General features: G+C 40.3%; 1 protein-coding gene across 2 annotated transcripts; it reads right to left on the bottom strand.

The window, feature by feature from the left end:
• Window positions 1-11,281: 11,281 nt before the first annotated feature.
• On the bottom strand, window positions 11,282-18,397 carry mdm4 (MDM4 regulator of p53). 2 transcript variants are annotated; one of them, XM_030729784.1, is made up of 11 exons: window positions 18,070-18,397; window positions 17,416-17,503; window positions 17,260-17,334; window positions 17,025-17,158; window positions 16,846-16,895; window positions 16,296-16,360; window positions 14,618-14,714; window positions 14,371-14,531; window positions 14,002-14,199; window positions 13,812-13,880; window positions 11,282-13,723 (listed from the first exon to the last, which is right to left on the bottom strand). In XM_030729784.1, exons 2-11 carry the CDS (start codon window positions 17,485-17,487, stop codon window positions 13,154-13,156), a joined length of 1,491 nt encoding a protein of 496 aa, XP_030585644.1. In that variant the 5' UTR covers window positions 17,488-17,503; window positions 18,070-18,397; the 3' UTR covers window positions 11,282-13,153. The 2 variants fall into 2 exon arrangements, with proteins under 2 accessions (XP_030585644.1, XP_030585645.1); XM_030729785.1 differs by having other exon boundaries at window positions 14,002-14,184; window positions 18,070-18,396.
• Between the last annotated feature and the right edge of the window lie 4,345 nt (window positions 18,398-22,742).

Below are 22,742 nucleotides of genomic sequence, written 5' to 3'. Positions count from 1 at the left end.
GTGGAGAGCAACTGGTGTGGAGCAACTGTAGGCTGGCATTTAAACCCCTCTGCCTTCTGCTGGATCACAGGGTTAAATTTAGCACGAGCCCCCAGAAACCTGACACGACGTTTAGCTGTTGCTGCACATCTACACATCACATCTCTGTTTGGCCCTGCTCTCTAGGGCTTTAAGGCCCCTTTGTACATGTACGTGTGTGTGTGTGTGTGTGGGTGCTCTCCTGTGGGTTTGTGCACTCATGTGTGTCTTAAGAGGCCAGGATATGATCAGGTTGAAATGGGAGAGATAGCCTCAGATCAAAGATGTCCATCTTAGTAAGTTAATCCCAGACTTGCGTCCCCTTCCATGACACCAAACATGAAGAGTTCCATCATTAAGTGGGTTGGCAGAAGGGACAGTCCTGAAACAGCTGTCACTTCTAGTAGGAGCCAGTTATACACAGTGACAAGAAGCGGTTTGACTTCAGGTTTTTGATGGGAAGTAAATGAGGCAAGAGACTGTTGTTTACTCTGAACCGGGTCACAGATGAACATTGCTGAGCTGTTGTGAAGCATTGTCAGGCTCATAATGTGGTCAATACCAAAAAAAAGTTTAGGCAACATTGTTCCTCAGTTTGTGGTTTATGTAACTGCATTCATATCCACTGACTTTCATTCTAAGATGATTGCACTATATGATGCAAGTGACCTTCTGAGTTATACTACCCTCAGAACCAGGCAGGTCTGTGCATGAACCAACAGCAAAGTCACAGGCTGACACTGGCTCGCCTTACTCCTAGAATTTAAGGGACCGTAATGAGTCAAACACACAGAGGGAATGGCCTCGGTTGTCCTGTCGTCTTCCAGCAAGTCATACAATTAGCATAGCCACCGGGTGTTAATCCTTCCAGGAAATGTCTCACCTCACAGCTCATCAACTAATTCTGACTAGCTTCTGCTAATGTTTCAGTACAGCTAAAGCACACTCTTCTGTTAGCAGAGAAGTGGCCTGGAATTACAGGCATATCATGAGTCTGTATTCTATTTCTTTATACTAAGTTTATCACAGTAATACACTACCTGTCAGGAAGTGTTTTGCAGGAGATAAATTGTTATGCTAGTAGCCACAGTTCATTAAACTTAGAGGGTCACACAATCTGCTGAATACCACTGCCAATGAGACATGAAGTCACAGGCTGTCCTTTCTGTTGCTCTGAATGTTTTTTCCTTTTATTTAAAAAAATAATCTTAAATGTTATTCAATTTTTCCCCATAATGTCACATTCTCTGTGAGACAAGTAATTTTTCAAGTGATTTTACAACTCCAACCAACACAAGACCGTAAAGGATGAATAAAAGTTGCTTTTCTGCATATAAAATTATATAACACATTATTAATTCCTGTCTTTTCTGAAAATTGTCAAAGCTGGACATAAGAAGCAGCCTTTACATCAAGGTACCTAAAGGTACTTTTTATATTTAAATTACATGAGTGCAGTATTAACAATAAAATCTCCTGACAGCAGTGAAAACATGTAAGTTTGCATGTTAAAGGTTAAAGTATTTTGTGATTTTAAAATTAAGTGAATTTATCTGAAATTACCAAGAAACTGCTGTGCAACCACCTGAGGTATATATATATATATATATATATATATATATATATATATATATATATATATATATATATATATATATATATATATATATATATATATATATATATATATATATATATATATATATACAGCTCTCAGATCTCAATGGGATTAATAAGTATGTACATACTTCTTCCTACTCCAATTTTCAGCCATGGCGATTTTGTTTGATTTTGTCTGTGCACGCCTCTGGGTATGTGTGTATGTGTATACACAGGCATGTCTGTGTGTATACGTATATGCTAGTATATGTATATATTGGTTTGTTGTTTTATATGTCCAAAATACAGACAATTCATCATCATCATCATCATCATCATCATCATCATCATCATACTCCACTCTGCATTTAATCTTTTGTTATTATTAATCTCTGGCTCTCTTCCACAGCACGTCTTTTGTCTTGTCTGTCCTCTGAGCCTCAATTGGTCGCAGCAGATGACTGCCCCTTCCTGAGCCTGGTTCTGCTGGAGGTTTCTTCCTGTTAAAAGGGAGTTTTTCCTTCCCACTGTCCCCAAATGCTTGCTCATAAGGGGTCATTTTGACTGTTGGGTTTCCTGTGTAATTATTGTAGGGTCTTTACCTTACAATATAAAATGCTTTGAGGTGACTTTGTTGTGATTTGGCGCTATATAAATAAAATTGAATTGAACTGAACTGAACTGAACTGATATGGGCTGGGTAGTAGGGTTTAATCCCGGGATCCGGGATTCCCGGGAAATGCGATCAGAACCATTTCCCGTTTCCCGGGAAACGTTAGACGGGAAACCGGGAAAAAAGTCGCGCGCGTCGATTTGACTTTCAGAAATAAAAGAAAGCTTCAGAATGTTAAATTTAAGGAAATATTGAGAGAAGGGTTCGTTTAATGCGAAAAGCATTACTCTTCATTTCAGGCACGTTCAGCCTCCGTTTAAGGCTTCAGCCTTCATCTCAAGCGTTTTAATAGAGGTATTACACAGTTGTACTTTTTTCCTCTTTAATTTGTTGAAATCGTAGGCAATGTGTTTACCCTAAGGTATTTTGTATTATATAATTTTATATTATTATATATTGTTATATTGCATTATATAGCCTATAAAATATGCCTGCCCTGAACAATAAAGAAATATCTGTTTAACTTCGAGTGTTTCTTTTCCTCGTTTGCAGCCGCTTACTAACAATCATGAATTAGGATACGGGCCTAATGTGTGAAGAAATTATCATGAAATAGATTGCTTTAACATATTTCGCTTTTAAAATGGAGTTGAGTAAAATGTATATTTTTTAGGCTATAAGGATTGGCCAGTTTTTCAAAAGACGATTCACAGCGAACCTACTTTAACCCTCAGACACGGTGTTATAAATTTGCTGTTGCCAGAATGGCAATGACCAAGTCGTGGTGCATTACTCAAGGCCCTGTGTTATGCCATATTATAGTGTAGTACGGTAGTTAACTTTTCAATGACTATTACAGCGTTCCACTGGTGGAGATATAGCGCAACAGATGTCGCCACGACAGCGTGGCTGAGCCATTATCAATGCTGTGGAGATGAACCGTATTGTTTTGCACCAGCAGTTGTAAAATATCTTGGTATAATTCCATGTACAATGGAGGAATATTCGAATTATATTTGTTAAGGGAGTGTTGAGGAACGATACAACACCGCATATCTCGAGCACTCGAATGTCGAGATGTAGGTTTTATTGCGTTAATCAAGCCGACGTTACCCCCTACTGGGCATAACAGGACATAGCTGGAAAGCTACCTCTACAATATCACAATAGGTTAAGGCCGACACAGGCTACAGAAGGCCTAATTAAAATAAAAAAATAAATAAACTTTTTCCCGGGATTCCCGGGAAATGGCTCGTCATTTCCCGGGATTTGATTCATGTCATTTTCGGGAAAAATATTAAACCCTACTGGGTAGTGTGTTAGGCATGAAAGGATGCAGTATTGTTTGATGGAAAAGGAAATGATCAACCTACAGAGGGTTGAATTCAAAGACATCCCAAAAATCAAAGTGAAAAAATGATGCGGCAGGCTAGTCCATTTTGCCATAATTTCATTGCAGTAACTCAAAATGGTTCTCAATAGTTTGTATGGCCCCCACGTACTTCTATGCCTGCCTGACAACATCGGGGCATATGCTCCTAATGAGATAACGGATCTTGTCCTGGGGGATCGCCTCCCTGGTCGAGGTGCAACCTGACAGCATCATATGGATCAAAACATAATGTCCCAGAGGTGTTCTATTGGATTTAGGTAATGGGGGGGGGGGGGGGGGGGGGGGGGGTGTCAGAATGTGTCAATTTCTTCATTCTCCAGGAACTACGGCTGAGCAATACTGGAAGAGCATATAGGAGAAAGATGCTAACAATGCTCAGTGGCTAATGGATCTAACAGCAGACCACAGCAACCTCCCTGAACAGGCTTTAGTAACTATCACAATGGCAGACATCCAAGAAAGCATCTCAGATATGAACAGTTGGACAGCACCAGGCCTTGGCTCAAGAAGCTAACTGCAATCCATGAGTGCCTGGCAGTACAAATGAACCAGCTTCTAATGGGTGAGATGCACCTGGAATGGCTAACCGACAGCTAGGCAGTCCTGATCCCCAGTCCTGATCCCCAGGGATCCTAACCCTACTCCCAACCACAGAAGAGACCAGTCCCATCCAACCACCAGCCAATAACCTGCCTCAGCACAACATGGAAGTGCCTGTCAGGCATCATCCCGGCAAAGATGAATAGGCACATGGCTCAATACATGAGCGCGACCCAGAAAGGAATTGGCAGTAACACCTGAAGAGCAAAACACCAGCGACTGGTAGATAGATCAGTCACTATAAGACCAGACTGACTAACCTGTGCGCCACCTAGATTGATTACAAGAAAACCTGTGACTCGATGCCTCAATCATAGATCCTGGAATGCCTAGAACTATATAAGATCAACAGGACCCTAAGAGCTTTCATAAGCAACTCAATGGGGAGGTAGAGAATAACACTGACGGCCAACTTCAAGCAATTGCACAAGTGACCATCAAGTGTGGCATAGTATACAGGAACATCTGTCCTGAGTATGATCTGGAAGTCCCAAGGTCAAAATGGGATACACCCCAAAGGCGGTTGAGAATGACCAAGCTAAGATCCTGTGGGACTTCCAGATACTGATGGACAAACTGGTGATGGCTAACCAGTCGGACATAGTAGTGGTGGACAAACAGAGGAAGAAGGCTGCAGTGATAGATATAGCAACAAACCAGGCAACATTTTTTCAATTTTGGTGAGCCTGTGTGAATTGTAGCCTCGGGTTTCTGTTCTTAGCTGACAGGAGTGGTACCCAGTGTGGTCTTCTGCTGTTGCAGCCCATCTGCTTCAAGGCTTGACGAGATGCTCTTCTACATAACTTGATTGCAACAAGTATATTTTGAGATTCTGCTGCTTTACTACCAGATCGAAGCAGTCTGTCCATTCTCCTCTGACTTCTGGCATCAACAAGGCATTTTCACCCAGATAAAAACACTGTACATCAAAAAAATATATATATATTGCTCAGAATTATTTTTATTGTTGAGTTTTTGCCCTTTTTTCACAAGCAGAGACAGGTTCCTACTGAGCATGTGCATAATAAATTTTATCGCTCTTGTTTCTGCTGAGAGGAACTGAAGATGTTGCAATTTCCTCATTACAATTGCCCCTTAGTCTTTTTTCTTTTCTTTTTTCTGTTTTTACCATTGTGAACCAATGTTGCCAAAAAATAACAGCAACTTGATTAACCTCCTGAGACCCTGTGTCCACATATAGGGACATTACATTTTGGCTTTCCTGCACCTTATACTTCATTGTGCTCAGTAGTATTTTATACTTTGTTAAGTCATGTTGTTTTTGTTGTGTTATGCTATAAAATAATGCCTGTGTCCACATCTGAGGACATCTTTTTTTTCTCACAAAAGTATGTAACAACCATGTAACAAAATGCAACTTCCTGCTCAAAGAGGAAGCTTAGTATATATACATATCAGGTCCATCTAATCACAGATATCTAGGAGAAATTGAAAATGCATCGCAAACAGGAGCTCGGGTCTCAGGAGATTAAAAGAACATTTATAAGCATGTTTCATGGCAGATATTTTGACATTTCACATAAGAGAAAGCACAGGTGCAACTAATGATAGTTTATTCCCATTTAAGTGTGCCAAGGGTATGCTGGTTCAAGGGGTTAGTTAGTTAGAGCCTGTTATTTCTTATTTTTTCCTCTTTGCCCATATTTTACATAAATTGGATGGTAATAACCACAAAGTTGTAGATTGCCACAATCAGAATAAAAAAAACTTAAAACTAAGTGAAGTGGAGTTTCAGTCTCAGTATTAGGTGCCAGGCAGAGGTTTGGCAGGCCTCTCTGGTGGGTTGTGGTCTCCTCCTGAGGTTTGGGCTTGGGTTTGAGGCAGACTGCACAGTCTTAGCTTGGCACGGGGCTGGGTCGACTGTCAGGTTAGTCTGTGATGGATAGTCACTGATGGTGGAGTGAGTACAAAGACGCCTGTGTTGGACTCAGGGGTACAGCAGGGAGGGGGTTTGCAGTGTGTCAGAATCACTCATAACCCTCTGTCATCTTAACCCATTGTCAGCAGAACTAGAGAAGTGTGTGCGTGTTATAGTGTCAGGCACACATTTGTTTGAGGAGTCCCCTCTCAATATTTGAAGTGAACGTTTGAGATGCAGCACATCAGAGCAGTTTGTTTACCCGCTTGTGCTGATTCTGTATTACAGTATTCTTCCATCTTAAATTCAGTTAGGTCAAAACCAGTGAAAATTACTAAATACAGATCAGCTAGGGTGTTCAAATGACTTCATAACTCCATTGGTACTGTATAATCTGATTGACTACAGGTAAGAAATAATAACATTTTTAATACCTATTATGACATTTGGTTTTAAACATCACAACTACTGATGAAAGAAATAAATATTAATATGAATGTTTATTGTATGTACAGGTTTCCATGTGTACAGCAGGGGATTGCCCTGTCACTGGCAACACTGTTCCACTTCTCCTCAGTGACAAGCAACAGCACATTGTGGGACAGCTGAGCTTTGGGGGAGAAGGGAGGGATCAGTCCTCCTCACCCCAGGTTAGCCTCAAGATCTCCACTGACCTGGAGACCTGTCATCTGAGCGCAGTCGGGAAATCTCAGATATGTAAGAGGAGAATAACATAACAGCAGCGAGGAACTGTTGATTAGAGGTGGCTAAACCAGGTCTTCCATCCAATGAGATATGATACAAGGTGTACAGCAGGATACAAGACTTGTTTAAACAAATAGAATACATATTTATACTTTATTTGGGGGATTCCACAACTTCTTACAAAGTTTAAGAGAGGAGATTTCATGTGGTACTTATTATAGGCAAACTTACTTCTCATACTATAAATATTTAAGTTAGATTGGAAGAAATATGAAGCTTAAATCAGCTGAGGCTGAATTGCTTTCTATTAAATAAATTCGACATATTTCAGACATGTGCACTACCTTATGGGGTGATTGCTTTGACTAGCAATAATTGACAGGAAGAAAAGCATACTAATTTTTACTTACCATAGTGCTTGAAATGTTGTGAACCCTTTGGACATAACCTTTTTTACCCATCTTGTTATTCTTGTTATTGAAGTGATCTTTTCTTCTTTTTTTTTTTGATCAAGCACTCCTGGGCAGTGTAACAATGATTTTCAATTTCCTCCATTTATGCTATCTGTATGACTGTGGATTATTGGAGGAGAAAGTGTAGAGATGGTTCTGTAACCTTTTTCAGCCTGGTGAGCTTCAATAACTCTTTTTAGAAAGGTCCTTAGAAATCTTATTTGGGCATGGCATGACTTCCTCAAACATGAATGATGGATTATTTTCTTTAAATAAAGAAAGGGACACTCACTCACACAACTGAAAACACACAACTTTTTTTTTTAACCTGTAAATTAAGTGCTAATCATCAAGATGCACATGGCTTATTTGGAGCATTTTTCTCATTCTATAAATGGCAGTTCCACTTGGTTAACTGAGGTCCATTTTTTCCACTTTTAGGACTTCTGTGAAAATCTGGTGACCTGCTTAGATCATGTCTAAGTATTAATTTAGATAATTCAAAAGAATTCACAAACATTTTAAAAGAAAAAGATGCAGGAAATTATTGTTTTACACCAAAAAAGTGTCACGTCTCATTCCTGGGCTTGCATTGAGTGTTTCTGTACTCCTGGAAAGCAATATTCTGTCTGAAATCCAGACTCACGCAGCATTATTATGTACTAGTTTCAGGCCTTTGGGAGAGGACACGGTCACCATAGTGACAGCAACACATGTCCAAGTCTGTCGTCTCAGAGACTGTCGCCATGAAAACTGCACATCCATTCCTAAACTCTTTGATATCAGAGCTTCTCTTCCAGATTACACTGATTACTTACTACACAACATTCCTGGTGAAAGGTAACAAAGCAGCCTACTCATGCTCAACAGTCACCAGTATGTAAAACACAGTGAAAACAAATCAAATATTCACAGTCAGATCTGATTACCACACTACTGTGTCCCACTATTGCTGTTGAGTAATGACCCTTACATAAGCGATACAGTTTGACGACCCCCTAAAGGTGATGTGACACTACTATGGCCCGGCTAATCATCAGGAGAATACTCCCATTCATTTCTACTCAGAATGAAGTGCCCCACCTGTGTTTTCACAGGGCTCTGGAGGCCTGGAGAAAGCCTTCTAAGTCAGGGGGAGGAACAGTAGTTCTGTAGCCCAGCCGTGCTGCTGCTCACTGGGGCTTTTATCGCAGAGTAATCCCCCTACAACAAACAGAATGGCCGGCATGTGCATACGCAGCTGTCGCAGTCTTAGTGCAAGTGGTGTCATGTTAAATCACAGGAATGGACTGAGCCCCTGCGCCATCCGCTGCCCTTCCCTTCGCTGGCATCCCACTCACTGAAAGGCTCCAGCGCACAGAGACAAGTACACATACATACTCATACCTACGTACATAACCCACTTCCCACTAACATACTTTGCAGCACATGGCAGCCCTAAAGTTATTCACTGTAAATAACTTGTGCTCCACAGCTACAAACAACCAGATTATTTCATTGAGATCTATTCAAATAATGTCAGAGGACTTATAATAATCAAAGCTGGAAAACAAAGTGACATTTACAGCTTGACACTTTCCAAGTATTAAGTGCCATTAGCATAGTTCCTCTATGCGCTGAATCCTGTCTGAAGCCAGTTATGTATATAGTATATGCTGCTGGGGAATTTGTGTGGATGGCTATGTTATCTTGTGTTTCTTAATCTGGTACATCTCAGTCATTCCCCTCTCCCAATGTCCTTATTTTTAATCTACACTATCTTTATACCTTCTTCCATATTCCTGTCTTTGTTTTTCTCTGGCTCCAGTGACCTTCTCCCATGTCAGCAGAGGGACAAATTTAGCGGCCTAGTTTCTGGAGCGACCAAATAGTTGGACACAACAGAGGGAATGTGTGTATTTATGTGTGTGTGTGTGTGTGTGTGTCTGTGTGTTTGTGTATCTGCATGGAAATTAGAAAGGAAAGAAAGGTCCTGGCCACACAGATACAGTTACAGATATCCAGACATGCAACCAGAAGAAAGCAAAGGAGGTAAACAGGCACAGGTTGATTGTCCTGGGGGCGTGAGACGAAGGACACAGGAAGAAAGACTCACACAAAACAAAAAAATAGTATATATATATATATATATATATATCAAAATGAGTTTCACATTTTCAACATCAACAAGTAAACTGATTAAAGGCAGTGAACGCAATAAAACAATAAAAATAGATATAAGAATGATGGGAGCAATAACTATTTTCCCTTTAGGAATTATTGCATATGCCACCAAGGATAAAGAAAGAATGTGTTAAGTTATTCTGGGATGTTGAGATGGAAGCACTGTCGCCATGGAAACATGCAGATCCCTCACCACTCCCTGGGTCTTGTCATTCTGGAGCTGCCAAGCTCCGGGTGCCATGTCACCAGGGGTGTTAGCTACAGAGTGAGGGGAAGCATTTCACAAAACATTAACACCTACCTACCGGCTCACATGTGAAGTCTTCAGTGGTAAGCCTCTGGGAAATAAATATTTTAAATAAGGTGCAAATTAGAGTGCAAATTAAAGAAAAATGTCCTTTGAGTATTTCTATTGTATATTCTTCTTCTAGAGGTAAGTAACCTTTACTATCCAAAGAGCCAGTGTTGGATCTACACATAATAGACAACTTAGCAAAGAACTCATTTTAAATTGTATCTTTAGGCACTTTGTTACCAGCAGTCTGCTACAAAAGCACATAATTTATTCCCATTTCTTTAGTTGAATCTACTAAAAATGCCAAAGGTAACAGTTTGACGGGCATCAAATAGTATTTTTGCACCAATAAGGTCATTTCTGAAGTGCAATGAGCTGAAAACTTGGCATATCTCAGCTTGGTGTGAAGTGTCCTTAAAAAAATTCTGTGGAAACTTGTGGATAAAAGAAGAAGGGACATAGGAAACAGGAAAAGTCCAGCAAAGACACAGGAATCATCAGAAATGATCTCAGTGGAAGGGTGGCTGTCAAAAAGCCATTCTTAAGGAAAGGAAACAGGAAGAAAAGGCTGAGGTGCGCCAAATTACACAAGAACTGGACAGTCATGGAATGGCCTCCCCAGAGCCCAGAAATCAGCATTATTGAAGCAGGGTGGGATCATCTTGACAGAGAACAGAATAAAAAGCAACCAACATCCAAAGAAGAGCTTTGAATGACCTTCAAGAAGCCTGGAGAACTATTCCTGCTTAAAGAAATCCTATGAAAGCTGCCTGAGAGAGAGTTCAGGCTGTGTTGAAGAATAAAGGTGGTCACACAAAACATTGACTTTCAAGTTTGTTAGAAATGTATCAACTCTGTTTCTGCCTTGTGTACTGTATTTCCATCTATGTTTGCATCATTCAATATATTTCAGCATTATTAATAATTTCCTTTTGGGCTCTGAGTGAATGTATTCAATTTTCTCAACATTTTACAGCATTTTTATCAACTACTAAATATGCAAATTCATGCTGAAAATGACTATTATAAATAGTTTGTTCACTATAAGAATTAAAGGCTGCTTACACATTAACAGATAAACAATTATCTAATGACAAAAAAATCTGAACAGTAACAAATAACTATTGTTATCGCTGCATATGTGGGACTTTCAGATGTCAGATGGAGGACAGTTTAACAGGGGACTTTCCACAAACAGGAAATACACCCCAGTAACTAACAACAAGGGGTAAAGTAGCTGCAGTCTATATGTAGAAGTTGGATAAGCGGTGGTGTTACAGCAGCATACACAGTGGAGGGCAGGGTGTCTGCCCCAATTCTCAAGAACAGGACAAAAATAAGGCAAGCAAGAGACGAACAGTGAGTAAGCAGAGGAGAGTCGCAGGTGCTGGAGCAGAGTCAAGGAGGAGAGGACACATGACAGCTGGCCTGTCACACACAATGACTTATTCAACCAAAACACACACACACACACACACACAGAGTTCACCAGTGGGTACTGTACACCAACTGTCCTTCTGGTCAGGAAGTGAACAGATTAGACAATTAACTCACAATTCGTCCTTAACAAAACATGTTTATTCCATAACGGGGGGAAAAAAAAAACCTATATAAGCTGTACCATGTTTAACCACATTATGATCTTAATGCCACAAATTGCCAGAATTAGGTTAACCTGTTAATCTGAACCAGTGTCACTGGTATAAAGTGTTTCATTTAAATGAGGTCTGTATATACTGGATGTCTTTTTTTTTTTCCTTGAAGTACAATGCTAATATTTATTACAGGCTAAAATTAACCTTTTATACCATTTACATGGCTAATATAGCTCTCAAGATCAAGAGGCATGCGCTACATATTCATTACAAGTTATTACAGGGACTGTACAGTTTCTGTAGGCAACAGCAACGAGACTGAAACCTCTCTCCACCTGCTGGTGGAAAGATTAAGCGCAAGTAAACAGCAGCTCAAACATTAATTATACACTCTACAATAAGCAGAACCAAATTCAAAAAAAAAAAAATTAATGAATTATAAAGAACATAATGTATTTATTTATAGGGAGCTCACACACTCAAAAGTAGTTGTATCTATGAGGTCCAGCAATACAATCTTTAAACAAAGCTGAACAGACAAAATAAAATTTATAATATACAAATTTCTGTGTGAAGTCATTACATGGCAGTGTAACGCTTAAAATCAAACCCCTGGCTCCCAGTAAGTACTGTGCAGTCATTTTCACTGAGGGTACATCTGGTAACTCGGCCAGTTTCCTGTTTCTCCATTCTTCAGTAAATTAAATGCAAATTACACATTATATTCTTTAACAAGTGCACCATTTTCTGTTTGCTAGGAGGTGGTCACAAGTAAAACAGAATAAATAAATTAAATACAAAATATGCATAAACTGTTCACTCAAAATACGTTCCAGAAAAGGATGTAAAGCACTCTTTCCAAATTATAACATTTAAACATGAATCAACATTGTAACATAACTTACTGCAAGCATAGCTGTCATCAGAGGTTTGACAATTGTACATACTGAATACATATTATCAAATCACGAGAGAACAATTACAGTTAATACTTCAGCTGTGCATTGTTTATATTCAACTCTACTTTTTACTATTCTGTTTGAGAAAAGCAGGAATTAAGTCACCTTTGTATTTAACAATACATTCACATATGCTGAGAGGTCATCGGTTTTAGGAGGAAACTTTCATAAGTTTTTAAAGACTCTGTTTCTTCCTTCAGCCTCTTCAAAACTTAAATTTCAGAGCCATTTTACATAAGGAGATGCAGGAGGGCTTTAAAACAAAACAAAAAAAATACAAAAACAGCTTAAAAAGACTTGCCTTGTAGTCGCATACCTGCATTGATTACTCTACCATTAACGCTCAGATGGAGAAAGTAAATTCATGAAAAACAATCAAACAAAAAGAAACGCCACACCTTAAATACCAGCACTCAAAAACTGCACTGCAAGAACAAATTACAAAAAGAAGCAAAACAAAAACCCAAAGTTTCAGGAAAACGAAAGCCTTCATGAGATCAAATAAAAGCTCACACAAACTGTGTGTCTATGTGATCTTGTAATAAATAAATACTTCTGCCTTTGTATATCCCTTATTTAAATGTGGCACCAAAACAAGCATTTTGTATAGTGAACTCTTGAGTCTGAGGTTTTGTCTAACAATACTTCAGAGGCAGTGTGATACAAATAAACCATGCAACTGCGCAAGCTTTACCAAGTGCTATACTTTTGTTTACATCTTTGTAGATTTCCAGAGTAAGGTGCAGAGGTTTTATGAGTATGAGTCTACAAGCAGAGACTGTTACTAGGAGCCATGCAGCTGTATGGTTGAATGTGGTTGAAGTGGTTTTTTGTTTTTTTCTTTTCAGGTCCCCAGAACCTTACAGATGGGTCGTATACCGTTCACAGGATGAATATCTTAATAACCTTCTGGATTATCTTCCCACATCCAGGGCAAGGAGCCTGGAACTTATGTAGCCTCCTTGCACATGGAAAACAGGTAAGCAGGTGAGCAGTGGGTCCGTGTATTATATTTCCGTTACGTGGCCGCACTCGACAGAGCTTGCAAGGCTCCAGCAGTGCCTCAGGCCTAACATCCTCAACCTCCATGCCCAGATTCTCTTGACTCTCCGCTTCTGAGAGCTGCTCATCCTTGTGGAAGCCAGACGGCCTTGGCCCTTTGCCTTTCCCCATAACTCTGGTTGGAAGTGGTCGGTCAGCGGTGGAATGAGAAGGAAGGATAACGGGATCAGAGACCATCCTGCTGCAGTCTGGGACGTCAATGCCTGTGTCGCTGTCATCTTCCTCATCATGGGTAATGAGAGAGCTGCATGCCGGGATGTCAGGAACAGAAAGGGAATGAGCAAGTCGAGGGACATCTTTGTACCAGTTCTTCTGTAGAGCCCAGCAGCGAACACAGTACCTCTGGAGAGGGATGTTGTATTTCCTGCACTCTGTGCACTGCCATGCGTCCTAAGGTATAACATACAAAGTCACAAATCTGATGTAGTTTTAAATAACTTCTACAAATGCCTAAACACGGCCATACAGAGATACAGACCTGTGTGGAGATCTCTGTATCAGTGTCATCACTCAGACATTGGGAGTCTTCATCTGGCTCCTCCTGCATCTAATAGATGTACAAGACATCAGATCACATTATCTCCACACTTTAACACTTGGTGACTAACATTTTATTCTTAGGAAATCTAAATTCATCATTTAAAAAAAGAAAAAGAAAAAACTTCTACCTCTCTATCTGCCTTGTCCTCCTTCGCCCCCCCATCATCCTCCTCAAGTGGAGGCTCTCCTTCTTCTCTGCTCCCTTCTTCCAGTGCAGCCTCTTTCATCTCCACGCTCACCTGTTCACTCTCACCCTCAGTGAGGAACCAGAGGTCATCAGTGGTGTCTGACACAATGGCAGTATCCTCCTCCTGTGCAAGAGACAGCTGACACATCAGTTAGACCACCACTGTTATGGTCCAATTGTTGCCATTTTCCAACAATTCATATGTCCGCTAGTTTTTCTTGCATTGAAACCACTAAAATGAACCTCATCTTTTGTTAAAATTTTTTAACATTACTAGGTGGGCTTTCTAGCAACACATGAGGTTACTTACTTGGTTTGTGTGGATGTCAGTGGAGCCGTTGCTTCTGCGGCTATAGTTACTGCGGAGATTACCCAAAAACCACCAGGGCAAGCCAGAGAGATCCCACTCATCCAGAGTAACATCCAGCTTGGGTCGCTTGCAGGCTGAGCGTGGTAAACCTTCTAGAGAGTCTAAGGAGGTTTTGAACAGTTAAAGAGAATTTTTTTTGTATCAAGTCTGAGAATGCTTTTAAGTGTGCAATGAACTGTTTGATTACCATCATCTGGCTCCCGAGGTCGTCTCTGGGAGGGGGTCTGCAGGAGAGGCCCATCACTGCCAGCCTCCAAACCTGCTTTGACCACACCTCCACACATCTACAAAGAAAGAAAATGTAATAGACAGATATTAGAAGTCAGAGCCATGACTGGGTACTTGGAGGACTCGCAGCTCCTTTTCAACATGGCCACTGGGTACGGGGTAGCAGCACAGTGGATAAAGGGCTGGGCAATTTGGGTAAGGGCCAGTGGGGAGGGAGATCAAAACTATTTCACATATAACTGCAAACTGAAATGTTGAGTGCTGAGTAGAACAAAGAGACAAAAAGCAAAGGCAGGAAAGCCGGTATACTAACTGGCAGGTGACTAAACAAGAGCATGATCACAGAATCTGGTACAACTGAATTCTCTGGATTTAATGTATTTATTTTAAGATATGTTCTCCTGTGTAAACAAATACAGAAAGGAAAGAAAACATGAACAAATTGGCTCATTCACAGAAGGAAAGAAACAGAGACACACAAATATTAAGTATGAGCTAACGTCTCCCAGTGAGATCTATTAATTTCTCACATCTAAAAACTAGAGGAAATATACAAATTTAACACCTTTCAAATGTGATCTGAAACTTGATTTGATAGCACCCTGGAATAGTTTTAGCACATGCAACAACCTTAAATTCATAATGACAGACAAATATCTTACTGCAGCTCAATAATTCTGAGGCAAACCAAATTATACACAAGCATCAAACTTAGCTCAAACAAGAGGATTTTGGGAGGGATTGGAAAGAAGGGTGTAGGAACATGGGATTAGGTAAAAAGGTTTAGGGTAATCATCAGGCCTGTGGCTGATCAGGAGCTGTGATCCTCCAGTTCGGAGCAGAGAAGAGAACTCTGATACAGACAGAGACAGTGACTCTGCCCCCCCCATGCAGTGGGTGGAGCTGGTGGGTCACAAAACAGTGATGAAAACCACCAGACCAAACCAAGAATGGGGTTGTACAGAGACGGTGCCACTCTGTACAACTGCACACCAACGAAGACAGCAGCCCTTACACCACCTTCCCCAGTACACACAACCTGGCAGGAGCTAAACTTATACTTCAGACAAACTGCTTCAAAAACAGAGCCTGACCCAAATAGGATTTTTAAGACCAAAACCGATATATATCAGCTGATTTATTTTTTCTCTAAGGCACAGGAAACAAACTGATTTCCCTAACATTTATGTCTAGTGACTTTAAAAAAAAAGACATTAACACAATGTTAAAACTATTCTTGTTTTATTGTCACAAGGAGTGGATTACCTGTTTATGCTCTGCCTCACTCTGCTCAGATCAGCTGGTCTATGTGTTTGTTGCCAACAAGTTAGTTGCAGAGTGCCCTCTGGTGGACAAACTATGCAACATCAACACTCATGACATGGTTGAAGGGTGTTTCTCGCATCTCTTTACTTTTTAACTGTTCATTTATCGGCCTTAATAAATACTAATACTAATACCAATATATGAGGAGACTTCTAATATCGGCCAATATATCGGTCGGGCTTTATTTAAAAGCATTATTATCTGAGTGGCTGTGCACTTAGCCTGTAACACCTGTTCCAAAAAGTTGTGTGTCGTGAGGTGAAAACAGGTAAGGGTCTCTGTTTCTTCTGAGCACCATGCTTCAGCTTTACCTGACCACGATCCTCCACTCCGCTCTCTACACATTCACGGCCCACAGAAAGATTCTCTGCAGCGTCTGCATGTCAGATGAAACACAGTAACAGAAAAAGGACACCCCCCCCCCCTTTAATTATAGCATTACACACTCTCACTAAGGCCCTTCAGATATGAGGTATAAGCTGGAAAAAGGTGTCCGTCTGGGACAATGCAGGACCCCCATGATGCCTTGAGAAATGCACTGCCTTTCACAATCACTCATAATATAGTTAAAAAGAAAGATTATCTTAGAATATACAAACAATAGAATATGACGGTAAGACGATGTTGGTATTCCCACAAACCTTCACATCAAAACATGTATGATTCAAATGACAATGAATTAATTCATTAAAGACAGAGGGCAGGAGAAGAGACAAACTTGAATTTCAAAAACAACCACAAATGAATCCACAGATTGCAGTTCTTTGCGGACTCAACCTAACAAAAACATAATTTCACAAAAAAAAAAAAAAAAAAAAAATGTGCAAAGGATTTAAATCACTAAATGAAAGAATCACTTACCAGCACAGTCGATCACAACCAAGTACTTCTTAAGCATTTCATACACTGGGCTGTAAAATGAGAAAACAAAAATTTTGAATAAAGTTTGGGGGTTTTTTTTGCAGTTTTTAAGTTCAGATGTATCTGTCTGCATAACCAATAGTGAGCACAAGATTCAGTTTAGTTTAGACATTGAATACCTCGGGTTTTTAACAGAGAAGCTCTCCACTTCCAGCAGCTCTCCCAAAGGATCATCCTGGCAGTGGACTATGTGCTGCCTCTGTTTGTCATACAGTTGCTTCCCCATGATGTACTGACCCAAGTAGTGCATCACCTATACAAAGCAAAACGATTAGATATCACAAGACACTTACAGGGTATATTTTTACCTCTGGAATGACCACTTCTCAGGTACAGGGACACTAGACAGCTCACCTCTTTGAGCGTGAAGACGTCTTCCTGGGCTCCAGCCACACGCAGAATTTGCAGGAGAGGGGCTTTTGGTTGTACCTGAGTGGACAACAGAACCACTACTTAGCATTACATTATACATGAGGGAATTGCATGTTTGTAGTTTTATGTTAACTGTACCTGATTCCCTTCTCCCGGTAGTGTTCTGCATGATGAGCTTGATGCCGGAGTCTGGGCTGATAGGGAGCTCATAGTAAATGAACGAAGTCTGCAAGGCAAAAATCACAACCCCCAATATAAACAACTCGCCACATCACTGTTCAGTAGCATCACACAGCTTGCTGTAGTTACGGACTATAGTTACGAACCCACGTATCAACGCCCACGGCGCCAAAAGCGGCTTAACAATTTCAAATTATTGTTAGACTGAAAAAATTGACAACGTTTAACTGCAGTGCCAACAAGCCCAAGATAACTGAAACCTCTGAAACGTCGTTGGCCTGTGTGTAAAGCTGCGCAAGTAAACGCAACCAGATAGCCGCACGGAGTGGCTTCTCACACATTACTTTCCCTTTGGCGACACATCTGTCGCCCTCAAAAGCTACAGAGCTAAAGCGGATGAGCTAATGCCGGCACAGGGTACAAAAAGGTAAAGCTGGCGGGCGTCACTGGGACTAGACATGCGAGCCGCAACATCTCTAGGCAACTCTGGCAGGTGGCGAGCCTGCTATCGTTACAAGCAAACGTGTTAGCTAACGTAGCAGCAGAGCTAACGACGGCTAACTTTGGAAGCTAGCTAGTTTCTCAACAACACGCAGATAAAATGAAACTCACCGCGATGAGCTCACATTACTTCACGGTATTCACTACATTGTTCCGCACGCGGCATTACTTTGGCATTTAGTCCACATCGTCTACATATACGACAAACTTAAATGTTAGCGTTTCAACGCTAGCTAACACTAGCAAACAGAAGACAGTTAGCTGAACTACAGATTCAAAATGATGACTGTGGTTACTCAACTTCCGGATAAAAAGCTAAAATATGGCGCCCTCTACTGTTTTACAACTAGTAATTCGAGCCTAAAATAGTTTCTCTACATTAGAGGCCTCTTATAAAATACAATGCCAAGGGGGCGAAAAAAAAAAACTCAGGAAAAATTTGCCTATCCAGCTGGTAAACATAAACCATTGTGAACCCAACTGCTTAGGAAAGGCAACAACAAGACATCCCTAGAAGGTAATGATCTTCATGGGGATGATGGTGGTTACAGACCATTGCTCTCTCCATATCCCTCCTGGCTGATTTTTCTCCAGTTTAGCTTTGTTGTTTTGTTTTTGTTTGTTTGTTTGTTTGTTTTATTTTTTTATTGTTTGAAGCAGAAGTTGAGAGTGGTGAAAGCTGCATGGAGGATTGTTGGCAGTAATGTCTGCACCTCCATAGATATCGACAGTAGCAGATGCAAGAAAAGGGCGCCTCTATCTTGAAAAACTCTGCTCACCCAGCACACGCACACTGTTTATTGCCCTCCCCTCTGGAAGGAGGCTGCAGAGCATCAGGAGCAGAACCACCAGACAGAGGAACAGCTTCTGTTGAACTGTAGTTTCTGTTGCTCCCAGCTGAAGGTGACAAACATGAGAAACCACTTCTGCTTTTAGTATTCACCACACTTTTTTTTTTGTTATTTACCTTAATATTTTATTAGTCATACTAAATGACGCTGTAAATGTTTTCTTTCCCTTGCTTCTATATACATTGCTCTTGTGTGGTCTCTTTCTTGTTGGTTTTTAACTGAGACTTCACCTCATGTGAGTACGGGTGTTGGAATCACAATAAAAATCCTTGAATCTTTTTGGGGTACTTGAGACAGGATCTGCCTATTCAGGTTCCACACATAGTCCAGCTTCTCCAGAATCACACATCAATATGTGCTGTTTGCTGTGTCACCCTGCACACCATCAAGAGTAGGAGATACGCCGAGACAGGCCGCTGCATGAGGAGTGCTGGACAGGACTGTAGAAGGGGCACGGCTGGTATCCGCTCATTCAGGAACAGGAGGGTCACCCCACAAAATTACCACCAGCAATCTGCTCATTTCATATGTCTGTCAGATAGAGACTCCATAAGGGTGGCATGAGGTCCTGATGTCCTTCACTAGGACCAGTGGTCACAGCCCAGCATCGTGCAGCTTGACTGGCATTTGCCAGAGAACGCCAGAATTGACAGAACTGGTGCCCTGCTCTCTTCACAGATGACATGTTCACACTGACCACATGTGACAGATGTGAAAGAGTCTGAAGACACCATGGTGAACATTATCATGCCTACAGCATAATTTGTGAAGAGAACAGGGTGCTGGTGGTGCCTTCTTTCGACGGCACATATTTACCATCCTGAAGGAGCTGGGCTATCTGTGCAATCTGAATGGACTGGAGGAACCATCTTGTGCTTCCAGCAGGGACAAGGATATTGCAAAGGAGTCCGGAGGGATAAAGAGAGAGCACCTGCAAAACCATTCACTTTATGAGGGTTGCCTTATTGTTGCCTCTCCGGTACATCTGATGTCATTTTCATTTGCACCAAAGCAGGTGAATTGGACACACAATGAAGTTAAACTGACTTTGTGTTATCCTGCAGTGATTGCGCATCCCCTGAAATCTTTTTGAGAAATGTACTTTCAGAGGGAGCATCCACATGGAAGTCAACAACAAGCACAAGTGTAGCTTTTATTTACCTGCACATTTTCATGAAAAGCAGCATTTCTTCTTCATAAAACTTGGTAACTTTGACTCCAGTGGCTATATTACATTTTCTCCTATATTTAAAATGCAGTCTATTTGTTTTTGTGAGTAATGCTACTTGTCATAACATGAAATATGAAGCTCCGTTACCACTGCTTTCTATAAAAACTTCACTTTAACTGGTTTATTCTTTCTGTGTGGCTTTACTTGTTCATTAAGTATTAATTCCTAAGACCTGCCTGGTGAAAATCCCTTTTCTTGAAATGTTTCAGGCTGACATGTTTTAAACTGCCTAATAATAAAGTTAGCACATAATCTACAAGCCATTCATAAAACATCAGCTTATTTTAAGTGCTATCAGTACCTTAAACAAATAGCTTATACAGGCCTTTTAAAATGACCCCTTCAATATTACAACATATCTTGTTTTATACTGAGCAGTAAGGTCAACTGATAAAGATAATGCTTTAAAAAATACCATCACAAAAGCTACTTCTACTTTATAATCTTTTTAGGGTGTATTTTGACATTTAAATACTTATAAAATGATTACTATTAAAGTACTTTAATTTTTTGTGTACTTTATATTTTGTAGAAATGTAAAAACACACACACACACACACACACACACAAGAGCACAGATGTAAAAGAGAGTGTTATTTTTCAGTCTATAAATGCAAACACTGTTACAAAAAAACATCTGTGTGACAAAATATTGAAATCCAGAGTTACTCATCTCCAATATCCCAGCAGAGAGACAGTCAAGAAAACAAGATGGAAAGAATGTCACAACTCTCGGCCATAATATTTTACAAAACATACAAAGAGTAGAACAAACAGCATGTTCACAGATCTGTAGATACAGTGTACAAATAAATCACTAAATCCAGGAAATAGCTGGGCTTGTTCTTACTGACAGTTGAGTAAATCAAGAAGCATTAAAAACCTGCTTTCTGACAAAGTCCACCCGACAGCCCTTGAGTTATGCGTTGATATTAGGCCAGCTTATTACAGTAGCTTATTTGCTGGGGGATTATTGCCTCTCCTAGAGAATATAAGCATTAGCCATAAGTCCTGCATGGGTGTCAAATGTTATAATTCTTGTACTGTAGATAATAAAAATGGCAGCCAGCCAACATCTCAGCTAAACAATTCATATTACACAGAGAGGCGTAGTTAATTTTATAAAGTAAGTGCTCTTAATGGTCAGGGAGCACATTAATCTTAATTCATTGTTACTGTGAACATAAGTGAGATAATGTTTTGCGTTGCACTGATATCAGACGATTATAGAAATGTTTGCACTGCTTTTTAAAACCATTCTTTTATTATTAATATACCTGCCTGAAATATCAGGGAAATACACACACACACACACACACACACACACAAAAAACCCAGCAATGTACTGGTGCGTCCCACTAAGCAAGAATGTTGTAAAGTTCAAGTAAAGGGCTTGGGTGAACATTACCTTCTATAATGCCGGGTTAACGTGAAAAATAACCATTAAAAGTGCTTTGGCAATAATTCAAGTCTTTCATTTTCATCACACATACAGGAGAGTAGAAAATAATGGCTGTTAAGCTGTGTGATATTCATACACATCAATGACAGGCCCTTTAAACACTTAAGAGTAAAGTTTCACTAGGCACTAAAAATGAAAGACTCATATCTTTTATTCTTGTTCACTATAGTTTATATATGGATTAGACTGTTTAAATTGTGCAGTTCTTGGTGCCTTTTTTGCCCATGTGTCCTCACATATACACTTACCAGCCACTTCATTAGTTACACCTTTTTCAGCTACCAGTCCATGATGCTAATTTCCTGTTGTACCGAAAGAACGAGACTGCGGATAAGCGGAAAAAAATGGATGGATGGATAAATGGATGGATGGATGGAAAACTGCCACTCACTGTATATTTTCTCTTTTTCAGACCATTCTCTGTAAACCCTAGAGATGGATGTGCAGGAAAATCCCAGTAGATCAGTAGCTCCTGATTTCTAATATCAATTATTTGCACACCGAACTAGGAGAACATGTTTGGAATGGCAATAAGTCCACTTAACTTTGATACATTATCTGGTAGCTAACAACAGGTGAAAGTGTTTCTTAAAAAAAAAGGCACTACTAATCACTAATGCAAGTCTTATATTTGTTCATTAAGTGATTCTGGTCCATTTTTTACCAAAGACAGTATGGCAAAGAAAAAACTCTTCATTAAAAGGAGGCACTACTGTTCACAGGACTTGGTATTGAATGAAAAATGCTAATGTCACTAAACCTGTGACTAATGAGAAACAAAAAAATATGTTAGTGCCTCATTTTAGTGATTAGTGAAACTGATAAAGTGGCCGACCATGAACACCAGGACTGTATCCTAAAGTTTTAAATGTACAGAGTACAAAAACTACTTTACTGACAGCAGACAAAAACTCTGAGCTAAAATGCTGATTGTTTTCTGTGTCCTGTTTCTTGGATGTTCCCTAGCACTTAATTAAACATTCAGTGCACCCATATGTCCAAGCTGTAGCAGCTGCATGATGCTTCTGCTGCGGTCTCTTCTCAGGTCTTCATGAAAGGAAACATACAGAGCACAACGGGGGACATATTCACACTCAACGGTCTTTACAGAATTTTCTGTGACAGACAGAACAAAAACCCTCCGGGGATTCCAGAGGCTTTCTTCTTTCCCCTCCCCTCCCAAAATCACCAGTGCACCTATTAGCTGGGAGCCTCAACTGGTACGAGGAAGCAATATAGG

The sequence above is a fragment of the Archocentrus centrarchus genome, chromosome 5 (assembly GCF_007364275.1).
Source record: "Archocentrus centrarchus isolate MPI-CPG fArcCen1 chromosome 5, fArcCen1, whole genome shotgun sequence".
Lineage (NCBI taxonomy): Eukaryota > Metazoa > Chordata > Actinopteri > Cichliformes > Cichlidae > Archocentrus > Archocentrus centrarchus.
The sequence above is the reverse complement of the archived record's forward strand: the minus strand, read 5'-3'. Positions and strand labels throughout refer to the sequence as shown.